Source organism: Triticum urartu, chromosome 3A (genome assembly GCF_056163025.1).
Source record: "Triticum urartu cultivar PI428250 chromosome 3A, HENAU_Tu73, whole genome shotgun sequence".
Taxonomy (NCBI): Eukaryota; Viridiplantae; Streptophyta; class Magnoliopsida; order Poales; family Poaceae; genus Triticum; species Triticum urartu.
In genome coordinates this window covers 390,024,174-390,051,178 of record NC_141875.1, presented here as the reverse complement: position 1 = coordinate 390,051,178, position 27,005 = coordinate 390,024,174, and the positions used below count along the sequence as shown (strand labels likewise).

General features: G+C 41.4%; 1 protein-coding gene across 2 annotated transcripts; it reads right to left on the bottom strand.

Annotated features, from left to right (window-relative positions):
* Window positions 1-15,265: 15,265 nt before the first annotated feature.
* LOC125544117 (serine/threonine protein phosphatase 2A 55 kDa regulatory subunit B beta isoform) lies at window positions 15,266-21,917 on the bottom strand. 2 transcript variants are annotated; one of them, XM_048707693.2, is made up of 14 exons: window positions 21,602-21,917; window positions 19,712-19,815; window positions 19,497-19,592; window positions 19,295-19,414; window positions 18,785-18,949; window positions 18,505-18,596; window positions 17,862-17,980; window positions 17,318-17,441; window positions 17,061-17,184; window positions 16,493-16,561; window positions 16,294-16,385; window positions 16,133-16,210; window positions 15,914-15,981; window positions 15,266-15,827 (listed from the first exon to the last, which is right to left on the bottom strand). In XM_048707693.2, the coding sequence occupies exons 1-14, from the start codon at window positions 21,720-21,722 to the stop codon at window positions 15,691-15,693; spliced, it is 1,509 nt and encodes a 502-aa protein (XP_048563650.1). In that variant the 5' UTR covers window positions 21,723-21,917; the 3' UTR covers window positions 15,266-15,690. The 2 variants fall into 2 exon arrangements, with proteins under 2 accessions (XP_048563650.1, XP_048563649.1); XM_048707692.2 differs by having other exon boundaries at window positions 18,782-18,949; window positions 21,602-21,916.
* Between the last annotated feature and the right edge of the window lie 5,088 nt (window positions 21,918-27,005).

The following is a 27,005-nucleotide window of genomic DNA, read 5'->3' as shown; positions in this document are numbered from 1 at the left end:
TTTTCTTCCTCGAAGCTCACAAGATCAGCGTTACGCAAATATGCGTTAAATTCTTCCTTTTCCCACTTGATCCATAAAGTTTTTCGAAGGCCATTCACAAGAAAGCACTGGAGCGTTTCTTGGTGGCTCATCATCAGCATCACGCATTGCAAGCCTGGGTCTTGTTTCCTTGAAGAGCCCCCTTGGTTCATTTTCCTAAACATATTTCTTCCTTTGAAAAATTTCTGAAATTTTTAGTAACTTCGAAATAAAAGTGAACCAAACTCAATAATATTGATAGCAACTACTCCTACAAGTGCCTAGAGCCTATATCATGCATCAAAACTACTTTTGACCATATAAATTTGACATGCAAGCTCAAGAACAGGTCACCTAAGCAGCACAAATTTGCAATGAATAAAGCACTAGAACAAAAACTAATTGGACCAATGGAGGAGTCACATACCAAGGAACAATCTCCCCAAGCAGTTTTGTGAGAGGTGCTTTGAGCAAGGAGATCAAAAATGGCAGCAAAATGAGCTTGGACTCGGGTTTGAGCTGGATATTCGTGTTTGTGGGAGGAAGAAGGAGTGTGTGGGTGCAGGAATAAGTGGAGGAGAGTCATCGTGGGCCCACGAGGCAGGGGGCACGCCCAGGGGGTAGGGCGCGCCCCTGACCCTCGTGGCCAGGTGCCAGCTCCTCCTGCTGTGTTCTCAGTGCCAAATATTCTCAAATATTCCAGAAAAAATCATATTTAAATTTTAGGGCATTTGGAGAACTTTTATTTTTGGGGTATTTTTATATTGCACGGACAAATCAGATAACAGATAGAAAAATACTATTTTTATTTTATTTAATATAAATAACAGAAAGTAAGAGGAGGGTACAGAAGGTTGTGCCTTCTAGTTTCATCCATCTCATGATCATCAAAAGGAATCCACTAACAAGGTTGATCAAGTCTTGTTAACGAACTCATTCCGAATAACATGGAACCAGAGAAATTTCAAATAACACTATGTTACCTCAACGGGGATATGCACATCCCCAATAATAAGAATATCATATTTCTTCTTGGCAGTAGGAAGAGGAAATTCAAAACCTCCAAATAAAATCGATGGAATTTTTCCAATAGAGTTGATACTATGAACTTGAGGTTGTTTCCTCGGGAAGTGTACCGTATGCTCATTACCATTAACATGAAAAGTGACATTGCCTTTAGTGGAATCAATAACAGCCCCTGCAGTGTTCAAAAAAGTTCTTCAAAGAATAATAGACATACTATCGTCCTCGGGAATATCAAGAATAACAAAGTCTGTTAAAATAGTAACGTTTGCAACCACAACAGGCACATCCTCACAAATACCGACAGGTATAGCAGTTGATTTATCAGCCATTTGCAAAGATATTTCAGTAGGTGTCAACTTATTCAAATCAAGTCTACGATATAAAGAGAGAGGCATAACACTAACACCGGCTCCAAGATCACATGAAGCAGTTTTAACATAGTTTCTTTTAATGGAGCATGGTATAGTTGGTACACCGGGATCTCCAAGTTTCTTTGGTATTCCACCCTTAAAAGTATAATTAGCAAGCATGGTGGAAATTTCAGCTTCCGGTATCTTTCTTTTATTTGTAACAATATATTTCATATACTTAGCATAAGGATTCATTTTGAGCATATCAGTTAATCGCATACGCAAAAAGATAGGTCTAATCATTTCAGCAAAGCGCTCAAAATCCTCATCATCCTTTTCCTTGGATGGTTTGGGAGGAAAAGGCATGGGTTTCTGAACCCAAGGCTCTCTTTCCTTACCGTGTTTCCTAGCAACAAAGTCTTTCTTATCATAACGTTGATTCTTTGATTGTGGGTTATCAAGATCAATAGCAGGTTCAATTTCTATATCATTGTCATTACTAGGTTGAGCATCATCATGAACATTATCATTAACATTATCACTAGTTTCAGGTTCATTACCAGATTGTGTTTCAGCATCAGAGATAGAAATATCATTTGGATTCTCAGGTGTTTCAGTAATAGGTTCACTAGAAGCATGCAAAGTCCTATCATTTTTCTTTTTCTTCCTATTAGAAGGACTATGTGCATCCACATTATTTCTTTGAGAATCTTGCTCAATTCTCTTAGGATGGCCTTCAGGATACAAAGGTTCCTGAGTCATTCTACCACCTCTAGTCATAACTCTAACAACGTTGTCATTATTCTTACTATTCAATTCATTGATCAAATCATTTTGAGCTTTAAGTACTTGTTCTACTTGAGTGGTAACCATAGAAGCATGTTTACTAATAAGTTTAAGTTCACCTTTGACATTAGCCATATAATTACCCAAGTGTTCAAGCATATCTGAATTGTATTTCAATTGTCTACCAAAATAAGCATTAAAATCTTCTTGCTTAACCATAAATTTATCAAACTCATCTAAGCATGGGCTAGCAAATTTAGTAAACGGGATTTCAGCTTTATCATATCTATAGAGAGAATTTACCTTTACTACCTGTGTCGGGTTATCAGGACCATGAGTTTCTTCAATAGAGATGGATTAAGGTCATATGTTTCTTCAACAGACGGTAAATTAAGACTGTGTATTTCTTCAATAGGAGGTAAATTCTTAACATCTTAAGCTTTAATACCTTTTTCTTTCATAGATTTTTTTGCCTCTTGCATATCTTCAGGACTGTGAAATAGAACACCCCTCTTCTTTGGAGTTGGTTTAGGAATAGGCTCAGAAGTTGGTTCAGGAAGTGTCCAATTATTTTCATTTGACAACATATTATTCAATAGAATTTCAGCTTCATCCAGCGTTCTTTCCCTGAAAACAGAACTAGCACAACTATCCAGGTAATCTCTAGAGGCATCGGTTAGTCCATTATAAAAGATATCAAGTATTTCATTTTTCTTAAGAGGATGATCAGGCAAAGCATTAAGTAATTGGAGAAGCCTCCCCCAAGCTTGTGGGAGACTCTCTTCTTCAATTTGCACAAAATTATATATATCCCTTAAAGCAGCTTGTTTCTTATGAGCAGGGAAATATTTAGCAGAGAAGTAATAAATCATATCCTGGGGACTACGCACACAACTAGGATCAAGAGAATTAAACCATATCTCAGCAGCACCCTTTAATGAGAACGGAAATATTTTAAGGATATAAAAGTAACGAGTTCTCTCATCATTAGTGAACAGGGTTGCTATATCATTTAATTTAGTAAGATTTGCCACAACAGTTTCACATTCATAGCCATGAAAAGGATCAGATTCAACCAAAGTAATTATATCAGGATTAACAGAGAATTCATAATCCTTATCAGTAACAAAGATAGGTGAAGTAGCAAAAGCAGGGTCAGGTTTCATCCTAGCATTTAGAGATTGCTTATTCCATTTAGCTCATAACCTCTTAAGTTCATAACTATCTTTGCAAGCTAAAATAGCTAAAGAAGCTTCTTTATCAAAAACATAACCCTTAGGAATAACGGGCAAGTCTTCATCATCACTTTCATCAATATTATCAGATTCAATATTTTCGTTCTCTCTAACCCTAGCAAGTTGTTCATCAAGAAATTCACCAAGTGGCACATTAGTATCAAGCATAGAGGTAGTTTCATCATAAGTATCATGCATAGAAGAAGTGGCATCATCAATAACATGTGACATATCAGAACGAATAGCAGAAGTAGGTTTAGGTGTCACAAGCTTACTCAAAACATAAGGTGAATCAAGTGCGGAGCTAGATGGCAGTTCCTTACCTCCGCTCATAGTTGAGGGATAAATCTTGGTTTTTGAATCTCTCAAGTTCTTCATAATGATAAGTAGATATATATCCCAAGTGACTCAAAGAATAGAGCTATGCTCCTCGGCAACGGCGCCACAAAATAGTCTTGATAACCCACAAGTATAGGGGATCACAATAGTTTTCGAGGGTAGAGTATTCAACCCAAATTTATTGATTTGACACAAGGGGAGCCAAAGAATATTCTCAAGTATTACCAGTTGAGTTGTCAATTCAACCACACCTGGAAACTTAATATCTGCAGCAAAGTATTTAGTAGCAAAGTAATATGATAGTAGTGGTAACGGTAGCAAAAGGTAACGGTAGAAAAAGTAATGTTTTTGGTATTTTGTAGTGATGATAGAAATAGCAACGGAAAAGTAAATAAGCGAAGAACAATATATGGAAAGATCGTAGGCAATGGATCGGTGATGGAGAATTATGCCGGATGCGGTTCGTCATGTAACAATCATAACATAGGGTGACACAGAACTAGCTCCAATTCAATAATGCAAATGATATTATTGTTAATATCGTCTGCAATGACAACGCTATCATGGACGATTTGATGGGGAAAATTGTATGTGATGTACATGAGAACGAAAACGTTTGTCTGGGATTCACTGTGTGGGATGTACATACGAAAGGAAATGTATTTCTTGGACTGACTGTGTGGGATGTACATATGAACGGAAACGTATTCCTTGGATTGACTATGTGGGATGTACATGCAAATGGAAACATATGGCTTGGATTGACTATGTGGGATGTACTTACAAACGGAAACGATTGGGCCTGTATAATTGTCTGCGATGGCTCGCCCAATGGCACACGAGCTCTTTTTACCCCGCGTGTGTGACCGGGGGGGCTATCCCCGACGGTTTCTGGGTCGTGTGGGAAGGACTCCCCTATCGCACACTGACAAGGCGACAGTTTAAAACTCCATCGCGGAAAGGTGGTAAAAACCATTTGTATAGCAGGGCGCTGCACCAGTGAGTGGCTGCGCCCCCTGCCCGTGTGGGCCCCTGCTGCTCGTCTCAATCTCTCCCAAAGCTTCTTGTGTTTCTTGTTGCCCAAAATAAATCATGTTAAAGCAGCAACATATTTTGACCTCCGTAGATATTGATTTCATGTGAAACCAAAAACAAGCAGAAAACAGGAACTGGCACTAGGCACTGAATTAATAGGTTAGTCCATAAAATAATTTAAAATGCTATAAAATTATAAAGGTGAAAATGTAATAGCATTAAACAATCAAAATTATAGATACGTTTGATATGTATCGGGGTGGAGACCGGACCTCGGTTGAGAAGGACAACCACTTCTACATCAACAAAAACAATAATAAAGGTTGGTTAGTTCCTACTGCTCGGCCACATCCTATGTCTAAAAAATGAAGGAGTCGGTAACATAACTCCCTCGGAAGGTCATCGACCCAGTATCATACCCACTTCAAGAAGTCTATGACCTTGTCCTTGAACAACAAGGAGAACATCTCCTGCATTGACTTGCCTTGATAAAGATCACCGCGGATAGCCCGGGTGTTGTCGTCCTCTCAGGTATAAACCAACATGGGGTGGGCTCGGTCTTAGAGGGGTTGGATATCCTGGCTTAGATCCACATGCATCACCTCGACGAGGGTGATCCCATGATCTCGGATGGCAGTCACCCTTTTGGTGAGCTTGCCAACCTCCTCGTAATCCGACCAGTTAATGTTCTTCAGATTCCAGGACAGGAGTTCGCCCAAGGAGGGTGGCAATCCCCGCCCAAGGAGGGTCGGTTCGTGGTACATCTGAGATGTAGAACCACTCTTCATACCAATTCTTCACTGTGTCGATGAAGCCCCTTTCAGCCATCCGGTGCCTTGAATCTTGCTGATCATGGAGCCCCCGCACTCGCATGCCTCGTGGTCAGTGGTCTGGAGCTTGATGGTGAAATATTTGCACCAAAGCTCAAAATTTTGCTCACATGAGAGGAAGGCTTCACAGAATGTGATGAAGCAGGTTATGTGCAAGGTGGACTTTGGGGCTAGGTGGTGGAATTGAATTGAAGAAGACTTCGGGGAAAAGGGTGAGTAGGGAAACCGAGGCCGCGGGGGAGATGTGAGACAAAAATTACCCGCTCGCCCATGCGGGGTTGAAGCATGATACGTCTCCAACATATCTATATTTTTTGATTGCTCCATGCTATATTATGTACTGTTTTGACATTATTGGGCTTTATTATCCACTTTTATATTATTTTTGGGACTAACCTACTAACCGGAGGCCCAGCCCAGATTTGCTGTTTTTTGCCTATTTTAGGGTTTCGAAGAAAAGGAATATCAAACGGAGTCCAAATGGAATGAAACCTTCGGGAACGTGATTTTCTCACCGAACAAGATCCAGGAGAATTGGACCCTACGTCAAGCAACCAACAGGGAGGCCACAAGGTAGGGGCGCGCCTACCCCCCCCCCCCCAGGCGCGCCCTCCACCCTCGTGGGCCCCATGTTGCTCCACCGACGTACTTCTTCCTCCTATATATACCTACGTACCCCCAAACGACCAGATACGGAGCCAAAACCCTAATTCCACTGACGTAACTTTATGTATCCACGAGATCCCATCTTGGGGCCTGTTCCGGAGCTCCGTCGGAGGGGGCATCGATCACGGAGGGCTTCAACATCAACACCATAGCCTCTCCGATGAAGTGTGAGTAGTTTACCTCAGACCTTCGGGTCCATAGTTATTAGCTAGATGGCTTTTTCTCTCTTTTTGGATCTCAATACAAAGTTCTCTCCCTCTCTTGTGGAGATCTATTCGATGTAATCTTCTTTTTGCGGTGTGTTTGTTGAGACCGATGAATTGTGGGTTTATGATCAAGTTTATCTATGAACAATATTTGAATCTTCTCTGAATTCTTTTATGTATGATTGGTTATCTTTGCAAGTCTCTTCGAATTATCAGTTTGGTTTGGCCTACTAGATTGATCTTTCTTGCAATGGGAGAAGTGCTTAGCTTTGGGTTCAATCTTGCGGTGTCGTTTCCCGGTGATAGTAGGGGCAGCAAGGTGCGTATTGTATTGTTGCCATCGAGGATAACAAGATGGGGTTTTCATCATATTGCATGAGTTTATCCCTCTACATCATGTCATCTTGCTTAAGGCGTTACTCTGTTCTTATGAACTTAATACTCTAGATGCATGCTGGATAGCGGTCGATGTGTGGAGTAATAGTAGTAGATGCAGGCAGGAGTCGGTCTACTTGTCTTGGACGTGATGCCTATATACATGATCATACCTAGATATTCTCATAACTATGCTCAATTCTGTCAATTGCTAAACAGTAATTTGTTCACCCACCATAAAATATCTATGCTCTTGAGAGAAGCCACTAGTGAAACCTATTGCCCCCGGGTCTATGTTCATCATATTAATCTTCCAATACTTTGCTTTTATTTTACTTTGCATCTTTATCATAAAAATACCAAAAATATTATCTTATCATATCTATCAGATCTCACTCTCGTAAGTGACCGTGTAGGGATTGACAACCCCTTATCGCGTTGGTTGCGAGGATTTATTTGTTTTGTGTAGGTGCGAGGGACTGGCGCGTAGCCTCCTACTGGATTGATACATTGGTTCTCAAAAACTGAGGGAAATACTTACGCTAGTTTGCTGCACCACCCTTTTCTCTTCAAGGGAAAACCAACGCAAGTGCTCAATAGGTAGCAAGAAGGATTTCTGGCACCGTTGCCGGGGAGGTCTACGCAAAAGTCAACATACCAAGTACCCATCACAAACCCTTATCTCCCACATTACATTATTTGCCATTTGCCTCTTGTTTTCCTCTCCCCCACTTCACCCTTGCCATTTTATCCGCCCTTTCTTTTTCTCGCTCGCTCCATGTCTGACTCAAAAAGGGTTGGGGGTTCTCTCCCGAGTTTTAGTACTTTGGACAACCCTTCTATTCTCGCTAAGCTTATAAATAGGGATACTATGGAAAAACCTACCGGAGTTATCAATGATAATCTTAATAATTTTGATGAAGATGATTCCAGAATTTTTCGTTATTTACTTGATGAATCTTTGAAAGATGCTTGGTATAGACTATTAAGGATCAGGGCTAGCTATGTGCCTTAATAAGCTTTTATATTGCCCTTCCTTCTTCTTTTAAGCATGTCATAGATTCTATATTTGAAGAAGGCTTTATTGAAGGGGACGCCGTAGACACTTACGAAAAAATGAAAACCATATTTGGGCACCCCATGAATGAGAAAGTTGAATCTACATCTCTTTTGCTCTCTTACCAAAACGAATCTATCAAAGAGGTAAAGGCTATCCTAGATACAAATTTCCGTAACATACTTAATATTTCCTCTACCATTAATAGCCATGTGCTTTATCAAAATAGAAAGATTAATTACATAGATATCAAGTTTGCTCTTTTCTTTCCTAAGACCAAAGATGGCAATACCTAGATCTATCCTTGCTTTTTATGCCTAGCTAGGGGCGTTAAATGATAGCGCTTGTTGGGAGGCAACCCGATTTTATTTTTATTCCTTGATTTTTCTCCTGTTTATTAATAAATAATTTATCTAGCCTCTGTTTTTGTTGTGTTTTTTGTGTTTAATTAGTGTTTGTGACAAGTAGAACCGTTGGGAAGACTTGGGGTAAGTCTTGTTAATCTTGCTGTAAAAAACAGAAACTTTAGCGCTCACGAGAACTGCTGCCATTTTTATTTGGAAAGTGATATTTAGTTAATTATTTTTGAAGATGATTAATAGATAAATTCCTCATGTCCATAAATTTATTTTAGAATTTTTGGGGTTTCAGATCTTGCGCTAGCTACAGATTACTACAGACTGTTCTGTTTTTGACAGATTCTGTTTTTCGTGTGTTGTTTACTTATTTTGATGAATCTATGGCTACTAAAATAGTTTATAAACCATATAAAAGTTGGAATACAGTAGGTTTAACACAAATATAAATAAATAATGAGTTAATTACAGTACCTTGAAGTGGTATTTTGTTTTCTTTCGCTAACGGAGCTCGTGAGATTTTCTACTTTAAGTTTTGTGTTGTGAAGTTTTCAAGTTTTGGGTAAAGATTTGATGGATTATGGAACAAGGAGTGGAAAGAGCCTAAGCTTGGGGATGCCCATGGCACCCCCAAGATAATCTAAGGACACCTAAAAGCCAAAGCTTGGGGATGCCCCGGAAGGCATCCCCTCTTTCGTCTACTTCTATCGGTAACTTTACTTGGAGCTATATTTTTATTCACCACATGATATGTGTTTTGCTTGGAGCATCTTGTATGATTTGAGTCTTTATTTGTTAGTTTACCACAATCATACTTGATGTACACACCTTTTGAGAGAGACACACATGATTCGGAAATTATTAGAATACTCTATGTGCTTCACTTATATCTTTTGAGTTATATAGTTTTGCTCTAGTGCTTCACTTATATCTTTTAGAGCACGGTGGTGGATTTGTTTTATAGAAACTATTGATCTCTCATGTTTCACTTAGATTATTTTGAGAGTCTTAAATATCATGGTAATTTTCTTAAATAATCCTAATATGCTAGGTATACAAGGTTAATAATAAAATTCTCTTATGAGTGTGTTGAATACTATGAGAAGTTTGATACTTGATAATTGTTTTGAGATATGGAGATGGTGATATTAAAGTTGTGCTAGTTGAGTAGTTGTGAATTTGAGAAATACTTGTGTTAAAGTTTGTGATTCCCGTAGCATGCACGTATGGTGAACCGTTATGTGATGAAATTGGAGCATGATTTATTTATTTATTGTCTTCCTTATGAGTGGCGGTCGGGGACGAGCGATGGTCTTTTCCTACCAATCTATCCCCCTAGGAGCATGCGCGTAATACTTTGCTTCGATAACTTGTAGATTTTTGCAATAAGTATATGAGTTCTTTATGACTAATATTGAGTCCATGGATCATACGCACTCTCATCCTTCCACCATTGCTAACCTCTCTAATACCGCGCACCTTTCGCCGGTATCATACACCCACCATATACCTTCCTCAAAACAGCCACCATACCTACCTATCATGGCATTTCCATAGCCATTCCGAGATATATTGCCATTCAACTTTCCACCGTTCCGTTTATTATGACACACTCCATCATTATCATATTGCTTTGCATGATCATGTAGTTGACATTGTATTTGTGGCAAAGCCATCGTTCATAATTCTTTCATACATGTCACTCATGAGTCATTGCATATCCGGTACACCGCCGGAGGCATTCATAGAGAGTCATATCTTGTTCTAAGTATCGAGTTGTAATTCTTGAGTTGTAAGAAAATAAAAGTGTGATGATCATCATTATTAGAGCATTGTCCCAAGTGAGGAAAGGATGATGGAGACTATGATTCCCCCACAAGTCGGGATGAGACTCCGGACAAAAAATAAAAAAGAGGCCAAAGAAGCCCAAATAAAAAAGGCCATAAAAAGAGAAAAGGCCCAAATAAAAAACTAATATATGAGATAAAAAGAGAGAAGGGACAATGCTACTATTCTTTTACCACACTTGTGCTTCAAAGTAGCACCATGATCTTCATGATAGAGAGTCTCCTATGTTATCACTTTCATATACTAGTGGGAATTTTTCATTATAGAACTTGGCTTGCATATTACAATGATGGGCTTCCTCAAAATGCCATAGGTCTTCGTGAGCAAGCAAGTTGGATGCACACCCACTTAGTTTCTTTTTGAGCTTTCATATATTTATAGCTCTAGTGCATCCGTTGCATGGCAATCCCTACTCACTCACATTGATATCTATTGATGGCCATCTCCATAGCCCGTTGATACGCCTAGTCGATGTGAGACTATCTTCTTCTTTTTTGTCACCTCCACAACCACCATTCTATTCGACTTAAAGTGCTATGCCCATGGCTCACGCTCATGTATTGCGTGAAGATTGAAAAAGTTTTGAGAATGTCAAAAGTATGAAACAATTTCTTGGCTTGTCATCGGGGTTGTGTATGATTTAAATACTTTGTGTGGTGAAGATAGAGCATAGCCAGACTATATGATTTTGTAGGGATAACTTTCTTTGGCCATGTTATTTTAAGAGACATAATTGCTTAGTTAGTATGCTTGAAGTATTATTATTTCTATGTCAATATTAAACTTTTGTCTTGAATCTTTTGGATCTGAATATTCATACCACAATTAAGAAGAATTACATTGAAAATATGCCAAGTAGCATTCCACATCAAAAAATCTGTTTTTATCATTTACCTACTCGAGGACGAGCAGGAATTAAGCTTGGGGATGCTTGATACATCTCCAACGTATCTATAATTTTTGATTGCTCCATGCTATATTATCTACTGTTTTGGACATTATTGGGCTTTATTATCCACTTTTATATTATTTTTGGGACTAACCTACTAACCGGAGGCCCAGCCCAGAATTGCTGTTTTTTGCCTATTTTAGGGTTTCGAAGAAAAGGAATATCAAACGGAGTCCAAACGGAATGAAACCTTCGGGAATGTGATTTTCTCACCGAACAAGATCCAGGAGACTTGGACCCTACGTCAAGAACCAACAGGGAGGCCATGAGGTAGGGGGCGTGTCTACCCCCCCCCCCCCAGGCGCACCCTCCACCCTCGTGGGCCCCCTGTTGCTCCACCGACGTACTTCTTCCTCCTATATATACCTACGTACCCCCAAACGACCAGATACAGAGCCAAAACCCTAATTCCACCGTCGTAACTTTCTGTATCCATGAGATCCCATCTTGGGGCCTGTTGCGGAGCTCCGCCGAAGGGGCATCGATCACGGAGGGCTTCTACATCAACACCATAGCCTCTCCGATGAAGTGTGAGTAGTTTACCTCAGACCTTCGGCTCCATAGTTATTAGCTAGATGGCTTCTTCTCTCTTTTTGGATCTCAATACAAAGTTCTCCCCCTCTCTTGTGGAGATCTATTTGATGTAATCTTCTTTTTGCGGTGTGTTTGTTGAGACCGATGAATTGTGGGTTTATGATCAAGTTTATCTATGAACAATATTTGAATCTTCTCTGAATTCTTTTATGTATGATTGGTTATCTTTGCAAGTCTCTTCGAATTATCAGTTTGGTTTGGCCTACTAGATTGATCTTTCTTGCAATGGGAGAAGTGCTTAGCTTTGGGTTCAATCTTGCGGTGTCCTTTCCCAGTGATAGTAGGGGCAGCAAGGCACGTATTGTATTGTTGCCATCGAGGATAACAAGATGGGGTTTTCATCATATTGCATGAGTTTATCCCTCTACATCATGTCATCTTGCTTAAGGTGTTACTCTGTTCTTATGAACTTAATACTCTAGATGCATGCTGGATAGCGGTCGATGTGTGGAGTAATAGTAGTAGATGCAGGCAGGAGTCGGTCTACTTGTCTTGGACGTGATGCCTATATACATGATCATACCTAGATATTCTCATAACTATGTTCAATTCTGTCAATTGCTCAACAGTAATTTGTTCACCCACCGTAAAATATTTGTGCTCTTGAGAGAAGCCACTAGTGAAACCTATGGCCCCCGGGTCTATCTTCATCATATTAATCTTCCAATACTTTGCTATTTACTTTGCTTTTATTTTACTTTGCATCTTTATCATAAAAATACCAAAAATATTATCTTATCATATCTATCAGATCTCACTCTCGTAAGTGACCGTGTAGGGATTGACAACCCCTTATCGCGTTGGTTGCGAGAATTTATTTGTTTTGTGTAGGTGCGAGGGACTGGCGCGTAGCCTCCTACTGGATTGATACCTTGGTTCTCAAAAAATGAGGGAAATACTTACGCTACTTTGCTGCACGACCCTTTCCTCTTCAAGGGAAAACCAACGCAAGTGCTCAAGAGGTAGCAAAGTACGGTGACAGAATATATAGGGGCCGCCCTCACCGTTGGTCAGAGTAGAATGGGCCAGAGCGACCTCCGAAGCCAGCAAGTACCCAGCCTTGGAGAGCTGGGTGATCTGCTCCTGTGAAATTGTGGTGCCCTTCCATCTCCCTTTTGTGTGGGAGGCTGTCGATGCCTCCCATGCCACCTTCTTCCCGGCCTTGGAAGCCTTCATCGCATGGGCTTGCTTGCCAGCCATGGATGCAGGTAGGTGGAATGGGAGGCTTAGTGGAAGTTTTCGGGCTCAAGAACAGCAGATGCTTGGGTCCAGGAGCATGATGAAGAAGACAAGAGCTAGAAGGAATGGGAGCGTAAACTTGGCTCCCCCTTACCCTTGGCATTTTATAGGCAGTGGTAAACGTGAAGCGACGGCGGGATCATCACGCGCATGAATTGTGAGGGCGGTTGATTAAATGACCATATCAAGGCACACAATCTCTTTAAGATAAGACGTGACAAAGGTAGGGGCACAATGCACTCACACACGCTATATTGACCGACAGTCAGTGGCGTCGCATAGCCACATGGTTTGATAGAAGAGACTGGTCTGTGCTGTCAGAACCAGGCTAGGCTATCATCACGGGTCAAGCGCGGGAATACTTAGCAACTAAGGAAAAGCTACGCAGAAAATTTTCCGGTATCCAACTCGGCGAGGAGATGACGAAGAACTTACTGGGAAATGTAGAGAGGGCGCGATAACTCTTCGGATACATTTGGACGAACAAGACATCGGACGCGGGGGGAATTCGTTGAAGCAGTTTTCAAGAACGACGACCCAAAACGAAGAAGAGCTCGAAAGATCCGAGGAACATCTCCAAATTTGAAGACTAGTTTAGGTGCTACTGATGGTGTCTTGGAATTGGGGTCACTCACCATGTTGTCTCCCGGACAGGTGGGCCCGGCCGAGGACCCCATGTCGGTTCACTAGCGGACCACATCAAGGCGGCCCATGGCTTGAAGAAGGAATACTTCTGAAGACTTGGCGCCTACTCCAAGACTTAGATGTCGTCTACAACACAATTAACTTATACATGGTCGACCTTGCTATAACCCTAGCCACCCCCCGTATCTATATAAACCAGGGGACACGGCTCGTTGATGAAATCATCGATCTCATGGTAGATCAACTTGTGCTTTGTGTTCCATCCCAAATCAATACTCCCCCTGTAAATAAATATAAGAGCGTTTAGATCACTAAAGTAGTGATCTAAACGCTTCTATATTTTTTATAGGGGGAGTACAACATAAGGAGGACGTGAGGTTTTATCTCCTCGGAGAGCCCGAACCTTGCTAAATCATGTGTCCCTGTTACCATCGCATCTAGGCTACTAGCTCGGGACCCCCTACCCAAGATCTGTCGAAATCGACTCTGTCACAGAGTCCTCCACAGCTCTGATATCTTCGGATTGTACTCCAAGTCTTCCAGAATCTCCATGTAAAGAGCTATGGGTCGTCCAAAGTGGCCCAAGACAAAACCGACTTAGGGGCGTCACGACCTACCCAGTCGGGAATCGACATGGCGAGGACCCCCTCGATCGGGACGCCGACAGTAGCCCCTAAAGCGATCTTCAAGCTTGGTTGCACCTCAGGTCATCTGAGTTGCACGGCATCTCCGGTCACCGGCTTGAAACTGGCTCAACGAAACTTCTCCTAAACGGTGTCACCACACGGCCGCTCTTCTGTCGTAGACCACCTCGGTTTTGAAAATGTAGACAATGTCGTCCTTCCTGCATATAAGAAAACTTTCCCGTGCAACTAGTCTGTTTGTATCTTTTTTTTGGATTAGTTTGAATTGCTTACCACATGTCACGTGGTTGATCTCATCTCTTACATCCTTTTTGTAGCATTGATATAGTCATTCCATCAATCCATCTTCCACGTACGGGTATGAGAATCTCTTGATCTCTAGAGAGAGAGAAAATGCCGATCCCTTTTTGGATTTTCTCAAAAAGAAAAAAAACTCACTTTCGAACTCATAGGAATTATTATTTTTTGAAAAATATTGAGACTTTATTTATTAGATATAGAAAGTACATCGTTCATGAGGATCATTACAATTTCATCTACAGGTTCCTCAAACCAGACAGAAGTCAAAGAAAATCTAGCTAATTTAGCAAGCTCGTGAGCTACTTTATTTGCTTCTCTATTACAATGTTCAAATCTAGTAATACTAAAATCACAAGCGTAATGAAAACAATCGTCAAAGATTGCTGCTGCCACACCCGCTGATTGTCCTCCATCCTGCATAGTATAAACTACCTCCAGGTTATCTAAGTTAATAATAAGGCGATTACATCCCGCCCTTGGCGCCAGAGTTAAACCAAACTTGAGAGCAAGGGCTTCTACCATCAGCACATCTGCCCTGATAAATTACCTCCAGAATGAATTTAATTTCAAATGCTTGTACTTTTGAAGGCATTTGAGGTATAAAGAAACAAGCCTACAGGATGATATCAGTATTTGTTAGTGATGCAAGAAATAAAACATGTCACTCACATAGCTTTTCTGCTCACGCAACAAATGGACATCGCAGAACATGTGCAGTAGACAGCAGTTTCCATATAGCACGGTGTCTGTAGTGACGCCGGGAGGAATGAGAAAGGTCACTATTGAAATAGAAAATTATCAAAAACATGAATGCCCCTGATGTTACAAGCCCCACGATTCCATCACAACTGCAGGTCATCCCCTTGTCATCTACTGGAGATGCCCAAAAGTTTTGTTCCTTCCAAATGGTGAACCAGAATCTTATCTTAAAACCTAAATGAACCTATAGGGGAAAGACAGGCCTTTCCCCTATAAAATAAAAAATAATCAGAATCAAGCTGCTTCCCGGGAATGATCCAGTCACTTCCTCTTGGACTCTTGGACAGCTCTATATATGGAACTCAAAAGAACAGCATGTGACTGGCCCAAAATACACCATCTCCCTGATTTGCCGCACCAGGGATAATGTAACTCCTCTTCTCGCCGGGAGCAGCTACCAAAAAATACTCTCCCTTCGCTCATTTCCCGTGTTTTACGCATAGTACATGTACAAGCTGTTGGCTGCAGCACAGGCAATTAAATTTTCGAACGGGTGCCATGCCAAATGGAGCAGTTTTGTGCTTAAGTCGTAGGAGTTCCCGTTCGCATCTATTCCGGTGTTCTCTGCACCTGCATAAGATTTACAATATAAATAGCTGCAATGAAAAGCCTCTGCAGCTCAAGTACTAAGCATAAATAGCTGCAATGAAGCTAACCTCGTCTAACAACCCTTGTCAGACTACCTAGAGATCTCGCAGGCCGTGCGGGATTCTGAATCTGCCTTCTGCAAAAGTAGGAAAAATGATGGAATCAAGAAGCCCTAGCACCATGGTATATTATTTTAGCAACCATTGGTAAACAAACAATCAATTTCACAAGCACGCATAGTAGCAGCGAACATACACTGATTTATATGATGTGAAAAGAGGAATTACCTTGTGGGGTTTCGAGTTGCTTCAAGCGTTGTCACCTCGCTGCCACCAGCACCACAATTGAACACTCGGAAAATATTGCTGAAGGAACACAGATTAACGAACCATTAATTCCATGAAGGAAACTAAGTTGTGCTACAACGGAGCTGAGCATACCAACTTACCTGTAAGAACCAGTTGCTACTCGCAACCCATCACCACTTTGACAACATTCAAATTTGTCAAAAATCGAGTCATTTTCATATAAATCACATAACTGCAGTTTAAGAAAACACGTGAAATAGAGTTACTCCAGAGAAATATGAGTTGCTCATCATCCTCAAAGAACTATCAAATCATGGATCTTAACATCGGAGAAATTACCTTAGGCCTTAGGTACTCGTGAACCTGGAACGTTGCAACTGGACCAGAATCCATATTAACATCCCATAGCTGTAATAGGAGATAAACAATCTAATCGTGGAAAAGCACCAAAATAGAACTGTTTGCAATATGATTGCTACTGGGTTACTGCAGATAGATAACGCTTACATAGCTAAATGTAGTAGTATACTACCTAAGTTCTATAGAGCAGCAGCTTCAATGATGAAACGAACTACTAAGTACAAGAAATAATTTAAGCATTACAAAGATAGACAGAGTGATGGCACATTGGTGATTGTATGACTATGATTGATTTGTGAAGAGTGAATTGTGTATATATAAAGGGTCACCTCAATCAGAACCTACGGGTTGATCTTCAATATCAGCTTACAAAGAAAATAAAAATATCTCTACAGTAGACATGTTAACTTGGTTATACTGTATCAGGGATTACAATGCAATCAACTACTTTCATTTTAATTGAGGAAACAAAGTGCAGGGTGGGGGTCAACAAATGAATTGATTATGGAACTTAGAGCAGTCGCGCAAAGAAATTTCAGAAAGAGACCTTCAAAGTCATGTAGTCACGACTCAGAATATGTCTCCCATCCATGGAGAACTTTATGTCAGAAATTGAGGCTATAATCTCAGTAAAAAAGGATCTTGAACCTGGGGCCTCATGCTGCTCAAAGCTACAAGAGCAAAAGGCAACTTTAAGATGATCAATTTGAGACAGTGCTAACAAATCAATGTCCACTGTTTGTTCTTCTAAACATAGTACTGAATATTGAAATATTAAAAGGAACAAGTCAAATGGAAGCTCACAGTTTGGAGTGAGTATCACAAAGAGCTGATTGCCGCAGGTCAACGAGTCGAATGGAGCCCTTTGAGCTACTATATGCCAGTGTATTACAGTGAGAAGGGTGGAACTCCGCAGATGTTATAACCTCTGCAGATTTACAGAACAAAAACGTAACTGCCAGAGACATGTTAAGCAAACAGATATCACCTCAAAAACTTGAAGAACATGTAAATACAAAGGTCAATTAGGATAGACCTCTAACACCTACAACCCGTGTTAGAAGTAAGAACTATGCATCCATTTCACCTAAAACCAATTTTAGTCCAATATTTCGTTATTTTCATCTAAAGAAATAATGTTCCGATGACTCAGGACCGTATAAACACTTGTAGCTGCAGTATATGACACGAGGACTAAACTAGTCAATCATAGCTGTATGGGAGGGTATCTTTTTCTAACCAAGTGAGTTGAGGCTATAAATGTTTTTGTTCTCGAACATATAGCTTTAGCTATACAAAGCATGCTTCTAGAAAGCACAGCTGAGAGTTTGTAGATTGGAAGTTATACCGGTGAGATCCTCCATGTTCGTTGGTTTAACGTCAACAATGTTGAAACTTTGATTGCTAATTTCCAAATTCCAAAGATTTATCCGCAAATCATCTGCTGATATAAATGTCTCACCATCACTGCGAAGGAAAGAACAAGAAGCAATTTATGTCACTGCATAAAAACGAACAGATTTTAGCTAAGCTGAATGAACGTACATGAGGTGCACAACAGTAAAGTATATACTCCCGGTGACTACCTTGAAAGTGGGAGATCATGCATTAAAAGAGAATTATGTTTGTACATGCAAGGGTGGGTGACTTTATTTAGGTACTTGAGCAAGTCGGAAAACAAGCACATATGTACATCATGTTAGACTATGTGCACCAGCAAAAAAAGATGCAAATTTATGAACAGACATGCACCACACTAGTTTGGAGGACATTTAATCATATCACTGCATGATTTTTCGTAGGTATAATCCTGCATGTATATAATTAACTCTATATATGAAGACTAAATAAATGTGTATTATGCAGAACAACTCGGGTGAACTTTACCCATACTTCCAAAGTTAGCGTCATGAGCTTGTAAGGTTTGCAAGTCAACTTTGTAATATTAACTACGGTACAACTAATTGTTAAGCATCAGTAATGTCCAAGACCTGTTATTTGAAATGGAATTGATATGGTAGTCATGTGCATGAGCATAGACTCTACGGCAATTTGCAGCGAGACTTGTTTCCTGGCTTGTTACCTGTTGTATAGGAATGGTTAGGTAAATGTAGTAAATCAAGAAGATACAGGTAAAATCAAGGACAGGTATCAGACTGAGAATCATATGAAGATCATGTTCAGCTCAACAAGAAGATCAGAAATTAACACGATGGTAGTGTCTGATAAGTTCAAAAAATAATTCTTCAGATTTGAGTTGAGTACAACTACCACAGGCAGGCGAAGTAAAGGAAGTCCACCAGGCTTCAAAATTCCACCATTTGGAGTACGTGCGCTTGAACCACACATAGTACTGCCAGCAGGGCTACCATTTGCAGGAGCATTTGAAGGGTTCATATTCATCTCACATATTTTTTTAACCTTCTTTTCTTGGACCTATACAAGTTAGCTTCATTAAGCACAAATTCTTTCTCAGTTGCACCTTACTATGCAAATAGTAAATAGACCTTCAAAAGAGTAGGTAAATAAAGTAACCAAAAACGTATTCACACAGAGAAATGTGTAAAATGTAAACATAAAACAAAATAAAATCATCAATAGGCTGCACAGACATATGTACATGAAGCAAAAATGTACACCAAGCAGACAAACTAAAAAACATCATAGGGTTGTTTACATTAGCAGATTGACTACAAAAGGTTTTCAAGAAATTGCAAGCTAGAAGGTGTGGAGCAGTTGACTTTAAGAGGAAATGTCCAGTTATTGTTCAATAAAGCATACCTTCCAAAACTTGATCGTTTTGTCATTCGTGGACAGGAGAAACGATGCGCCATTCGTTTCTTGGCACCACTTTATCTTGTTAATCTTCTCTTCAATTTCCAAGCTTTTAAGGTAATCAAACTATTTCCATAACAAGACCGCTTGGTCAAATAGGTACTTCACAAAACTAATGCTGCACTTAACAGTTCTCATAAAGGTATACCTCTGGTTCATGGCTTTGAAACTCAGTTTTGTAACGAAATTCTGGATGCCTGCTGATAGAATAATCGGCTTTCTCAGCATCTTTTCTAGAGACGTGCTAAACAAAAACAGACAGAAAATGTTCAGCCATCGGAGCACAACAATAAAATCCCAGAAGTACATGCATCCTTTGATTTTTTTTTAATCACAAAACACAAGTCAGTTCTATGTACATACATCTTTGGCATCTGTCCTTTCAAACAAAACAACTCGGCCACCTCTGTCTCCAGTGGCAAGATGATGTCCTGATTTATTGAACTCTATTGCCGAGATGATGTCAACTGCAGAGAACAATACGAAAAAACAGTAAGATTAAGTTAATAATGAAGACATACCATATTATGGCAGCCTATAGTTTGGTCATACAAGAAGCATTGGGGATAAACATGTATAATAGCATGCAATCATACATACTTATTAATTTCATGACTAACAAGCACATAGAAAAACAAGGTTAAAAGCCAAGATGCAACAGGAGGAAAAGGTGCCAAGAATAGCACTGTTTTCATCAAGTGTTTGCAAGCCTTCAGTAACTTGAAAGCAGTAGAGTGTCAGTGTTACATGAGCTGTGTGATCAATTGGCATCACAGGTTTTTGAGAACATTGCCACCATGCTCATATGCTCATATACACACCAAACTCCATCAAGTGTGGAAGCTTTTGTAGAAATTGGCCCCACAGGGTTTTGTTCTAGCACCACCACTGAAGCAGTAGATTGACTCATAACAAGTTTAATTCAGCTGAGCAAAACAATAAAAAGACTGAGGATCAACATTAACCAAAACTAAGTGATTGTGTTAAACTAGGTGTTAGGGCTACAGACCAACATAATGGACATGACCAAGCATTTAAAAATCCATGTGATTCACAGATATGACAATCAGAAGCAGATAGTGAAATTAGCAATTAAGATTGAAGAACAAAGCAACAGTTTCATGTTCTATCAAGAGCTTGACCTTCTTTTCCCTAAAAAGGGTTTGACCTTTTAGGTGTATGCCAAGTGACACTGCAGCAAGCTAGATTGGGATAGACGAACAATAATCAAGTATAAAAATGAAAATGAACAGAAACTAAATCCATTCATACATGTTCCAGTGCATGTCCATCTTTGCCTGAAAATCATGAATTCTGTGTTTGGATATTTTTTTTAATCATCTGCCTACTGTTTCAAGAAATAATAAGGCGTACGCCCAAACCCAAGCTCTATTGTAGCATCCTATTTCATAGCACTAAGCTTACAGAACGACAAGAACAGACAATCATGATTGTTCGACACTCGCTGCACGACAAAATGCATTTGTCTGGCCAGAGTTAATTGTCAACCTAAACACGCAACCGTGATAATTACATATATACAGCCCAACTTATGGTATTCAGCTTGACTCCTATATGACACACTGCTCTACCCAATAAGGGCATCTCCAATGGTTGTAAGATAGTTGTTGGTAGAATTTGCTACATAGGATTTTTGATGATGTGTCATACAATAAATGAGGAAAGAGGGGAAGGTTGTATGTACATGAACCAACACCCCTTACACAAGCTCCAATGTAGAATGAGAGAGCACCTTATTTATTATCTCACATCCTATTGGGCAAACTAGATACAACCCATTGGAGTTGTTGTATGTTAAGGTGTTGGTTGATGACATGGCATATTTTACCAACAAACTAACATACAAACTGTTGGAGATGCCCTGATGGAAAGACCTTGACTGCTCCACAGAATGGCACGGTGCCTACACATGTAGGTACTAGTGAAAACTACCTACACAGCATAAACAACAGGATGCATCACTGATCTGGAGGAGACGAAGCAACAAATCCCACGTCCCCAGTACCAAAGCATCGAGCTTTGGCACAAGATATCCGAAGCCACCTCTACAGCGGGCGAGTTCGTGGGTCGATCCGCGCAGGAATCCCCCAGACATCGCATGATAAGCATCCATTCACGGCTCCTAGCCTCATACACAGCTCGGGAGCAGAGAAACACTAAGATCCAGCTGGTACCAGCGACGAAGAAACCAAAAGGAGGGAGAATAGAGGGCAGAGAGGGGTCGATCGGTACCATCCTGGACGTCCTCGCCGGCGCCACGCTCGCCAAAGACCTGCGAGAACCTCCAGTCGAGCGGCACCTGGGGGGACGGGGCCGGGGCCTCCGTGGGCTCGGGCGCCGCTGCCCCGTTCATCGTGTAGGGTTGGATCGGACGCGTGGGCGCGGGCGCGGTTGGGAGGAGGCGGGGCGGGATCGGTGGCGGGGTTCCCCGGCGACGGCGAGGGGGGTGGCGCGATGGTGCGGTGCTACGCGGCGGGTGTGGCGAGGCCGGCGAGGGTTTGGGGTTTCATGGGGCGAAATGGCCAATAAGAAAGGGAGATTGGGAGGGGAGGAGGGTGGTGGGGGCGGGGGCGGGGGCGCATACGACAACCGAGAGGAAAGGAAGAAAGCAAAAGAAAATGGTTTCCCGATTTATGATGTAGTCATTCTTGGCGTCATCGGTTGCCGTTGCCGGGACCGACTGCCCTGCCCTCGCCGCGACGACGAAAACATGGATGGATGGAGCAATCGGGTTGTCGCATTGTCCTCTCTCTGTCTCTCGAAATAAAAAGAAAATTGCTAGTACTATGTGTCTTTCTTTCAGGATAATAAGTCTCATTTATATGGATAGATATAAGTCACGTGACAAAACTAAAAAAATAGAACGCTAGCCTTTGCGCAAAGGAACATCAGTCAAAACGTAAAATTATAAACAAGACCGAAGAAACTTCTTAGTTTGACACCAACGTCCGTAACCTATCTTTGACACCACCACAACAGTCACTAAAGGAAAAAATGACGGATCACCACCACATCCGAGCTTGACGTGGCTCCATCGCTGATATGCAGCTTTGTGGGCCTCCAAGGTGGCTCGTCAATGGAGGCAAAGCCATTGCCGTTGAACGAATCATAGCAAAGCAACACTTCGGACACTCCGTCGAACTCCAGAGCTGGCTCCCCCTGCATGACTAAGACGTAAGAGGAGGAAACCATACCTCCTTGCCACGATCCACCATCTTCTAGATGTCGCCGATGCAGGCCACAATCTGCGTCTGTTTCTGAACTACCTTTCAAGCTCCGCGTTGACTCTGGAGCAAACATCGTTGCACTGGCGCAGTCCGAGAACACATGTCCATCATGAGGATGTCGCCGCCATCGCACCACCCTTACTTGAACAGACTGGTTTCCAAATCTAACCCCAACGCGGAGCGCCTCGTAGAAGAAGGATCCGAAGTTTTTTTTTATTCGGTGTCGCCATCACCGTCGCAGAGAGCCAAGACGATGAACAGCCCTAACCCTGGGCTACTAATGCTTAAAACGATCAACAAGCATGGATCCGACGATCCCCCTCACCCCCGACGACCTTGTCGGCAGAGGGGAGCCGCCAGAGGACGACGGCGGAAGGAGGCTCTCTGGCGGTGGAGGCCAGGTCACCCTTGGGTGAAAGAAAATGATACCTGTCCAATGGACATATGGATACACGGCGGCGCTCTTATTGTAAATAAAAAAAAAGTGCTATGATTTTTATGATATAAATGTGATACGTATTACTATGTAAAAAATAAATGTTATTATTATTATATGTATACGTATACGTACATACCTGCGTGTTCCCTGTGGTACGTGAAAATGAAGAGGATCTCCACTTGCTGCATTCCTACCGGGAAAGCCTCGTTGCCTTTCACGATCGATGGCACCTTGTACTACTAGTTTGTGCGAGGACAATCATTGCGTTACCAGTCTTTCCTTCCGCTGTTAGTTAACCATAACCATGGTTTGCAGGCAGGTTACAGCTGTCTCTGGCCACGATATTACCACATCTTATCACCAAAGCTAAAGACAACAACGTTTTGGCATGAGCTGACATCCTTATGTGTAAGCTTAATCTTAGCCACTTATTCGCTCTTTATCTTTAGTACTAATAACGATGTACATTCCAGTACATATCACCGCGTTAATTATAGTTTAGGTTGTCTTTGATAGTAAGTATTGTAAAAATCAAAGTATTGAAAACTACAGCAATTTAATTTATAGGTACTAAAAACCACAGTTTTGATATAACAAAGTACGCGATCGCCACATTCATGTGTCTACTAATCTTCGCTAGACTAATGTTCCTTTCTTGAGCCAGAATTCGTCTGATCTCATTAACCTGATATGCATACCTCGATCGATTACCGTTTTTGGATTGAACCAACTTCAGCAGCTCGGACATTCCGTTTCCACAATCAGCGGCAGGTTCGTCCAGTGTAGAGAAAGCCGTAATCTCGGCTTATAAGGGGTCGCCACAATTAAATAGCGTCCGTGTCGGGACAAGGCCGCGGCGGTGGCTAAGGGTGGGCTCTCTTTTTTCAGGTGCTATGTTTAAAAAAAAGAGGTCCATGGTTGTTTTTTCAATGCAGAGAAAATACCGTGGTTTAGGGAATACTTTCTACTAATATTGCAGTTTTCTTTGGTTGTCAAATAGCTCACAGTAATTTAAACTATGGTAAAAAAAACTATAGTATTCTCATAATACATTGAAAACTGTAGTATCCTTATAATTGTTGGTCCAATTCATGGTGTCGCAGTGAGGGCCTATTTGAACCGTGGGGTAGGGAAAAACACAGTGTAATAGTAATGCAGCCGAAAAACCAAGGGTCCAAGAAGAGACTCGACGAACTACCTCCCTCAAGCGTGCTCAACACCTCACCGCAGGAAACAACTTCAAGAAACCAGATAAACCATTCCCCAACTACTCAGTTCTACACTCTTTTGACGACTCACAAATTTCTAAGCTCGTTAGGGGTGCAGGTGTTGTTTTAGAAAGGGACGTGGGTCGTCAAGGGCTACTATTAATGGTTGGTCTGACTCATTAAAGTGTCGCATGGAAGGCCCGTTTCGAATGTGGGGTAAAAACACAAAAATGCAATAGTAATGCAACCGAAAAAATATGGATTCAAGAAGAGTCTTGACGAACTATCCTCACTCAAGTGCGATCAACAACTCACCGCAGAAAAAACTTGGAGAAACCAGGTAACCCTTTCATCAACTACTCAGTTCTGCTCTTTTGACGATTCACAAATTCCTAAGATCGTTAGGGATACTGGTGTGGTCTTAGAAGGGGTGTAGGTTCGTTGAGGGATATTATTGACAACATCAGAGCTAAATAGCTCACCCAAGATGCTCTGAGAGCAGTAGCACACCGAAAGGTGACAGACGAGGCTGCCATGAAGGAGGCTCGGGAGGCCTCCACCCCCTCCCACCCACCCACAACACTCGGTTAGAAGTAAATCTAGTGGAGACTGTGGAGAGTGATGACGATGTCGGGCCTAACGCGCCTAAAACAAAGTCCAAGTCAGTTTGCACCAAGGCGCGCGTCTCCACAAAGGAATCCTTTAGTGGGTATCCTTTCTCGAACATCAAAGGGTTTGACCACACAGGGAGGCGAACCCGGCTCAAGGAATATGTCGCCCAGGAAAGAATCGACTACATCACGCTTTAAGAAGGAAAATTCTAGACCAACGGACTAATACGGGGGTTTTACTAACCATCTTCGTTAACTAATCTCTACCGCCCCCTGATTTTCAATGGGTGTGGGCCCCTCATCCCTTTTTCTTCCAATCAATTTGTCCCAGCTAAGCACCCCCGTAAAGTTAAGTAAAAAAAGCCCATGCGTGTAGCATTGCTCCTTTAAGAAACCATCAGACTTTACTTTCTTTGACTCGCTCTCGGTTGTTCCTCAATAAAAAACCGTCTGCCAGTGGCCGGTGGGTGTCAGCTAAGGGGCGTTCCGGTGGTTTACTATTGGGCATCAGTAAGGAGTTGCTCGAGGTCTCTTCTTGGTCCATTGGGCGCTACTTCCTTAGCGCTACCATAAAAAACATCTCGTGTCGACAAGTTTTGGGAACTTGAGATGGTTTACGATCCGGCTGATCACTCACTTATAGAAGATTGTCTATAGGAGATCAAGCTCAAGATCTCCAACACCACTCTCCCAGTGGTTCTTAGGGGCGACTTCAATCTCATTCGCGAAGTTGGTAATAAAAGAACCAACATCTTATGTTGGCCACGTATCCATAAATTCAACAATACTGTCTCCAACATGTCTCTTAGGGAAATTTGAAGAGTGGAGGAAGATACACGTGGACCAATAGAAAGCTAGCCCCAATACTAAAAACAATGATGCAAAAATGGATGTATCACAAACAACTTAGGTCCCCTGCTACTTGTGAGCTGTATTGGGATTTCCTCGAAGAGGATAGATGAAGCGACACAGTAAAGATAAGTATTTCTCTCAGTTGAGAACTAAGGTTATCAATCCAGTAGGAGAACCATGTAACACCTCGTTAGCAGTACCTACACACAAAATAACAAATGCTTGCACCCAACGCAACCAAGGGGTTGTCAATCACTTGGCGGTTAATTGCAAGGATCAAATCTCGTAGTGATAAACAAAAACACAAAAAATAAAAGTAAATAAATTACAGTAAGGGATTTTTGGATATTAATATATGATTAAAATAGACCCGGGGGCCATAGTTTTCACTAGAGGCTTCTCTCTTGAACATAGCATATGGTGGGTAAACAAATGACTGTTGGGAAATTGATAGAAAAGCAAATAATTATAACGATATCCAAGGCAATGATCATGTATATAGGCATCATGTCCAAGACAAGTAGACCGACTCCTGCCTGCATCTACTACTATTACTCCACACATTGACCGCTATCCAGCATGCATCTGGAGTATTAAGTTCATAAAGAACGGAGTAACATCTTAAGCAAGATGACATGATGTAGACAAGGTAAACCAACTAATATGAATAAACCCCGTCCTTTTATCCTTAATGGCAATGCTACAAGTACGTGGCATGTCCCTTTCTGTCACTGGGATTGAGAAACGCAAGATCAAACCCATCACAAAGCACCTCTCCCATTGCAAGATAATTCAATCTAGTTGGCCCAACCAAACCGACAGATCGGAGAGAAATACAAAGCCATAACAATCATGCATAAAAGAGTTTAGAGAAGACTCGAATAGTATTCATGAATAATCTGATCATAAACCCACAATTCATCGGATCCCAATAAACACACCGCAAAAAGGATTACATCGAATAGATCTCCAAGAACATCGAGGAGAACATTGTATTAAAGATCAAAGAGAGAGAGAGAAGAAGACATCTAGTTACTAGCCACTGACCTGTAGGTCTATGGTAAACTACTCACACATCATCGGAGGGGCAACAAGGTTGATGTTGTGGCCCTCCGTGATCGATTCCCCCTCCGACAGAGTACCAAAAAGGTCTGTAGATGGGATCTCCGAAGAACATAAACTTGCGGTTGCGGAAAATGTATTTGGGGTGGCTCTGTGATGTACGTGGAATATTTGTGATTTATAGAGCAGGAATTAGGCTAGGAGGTGCCACGAGGGGCCCACAAGCCCGGGGCGCCC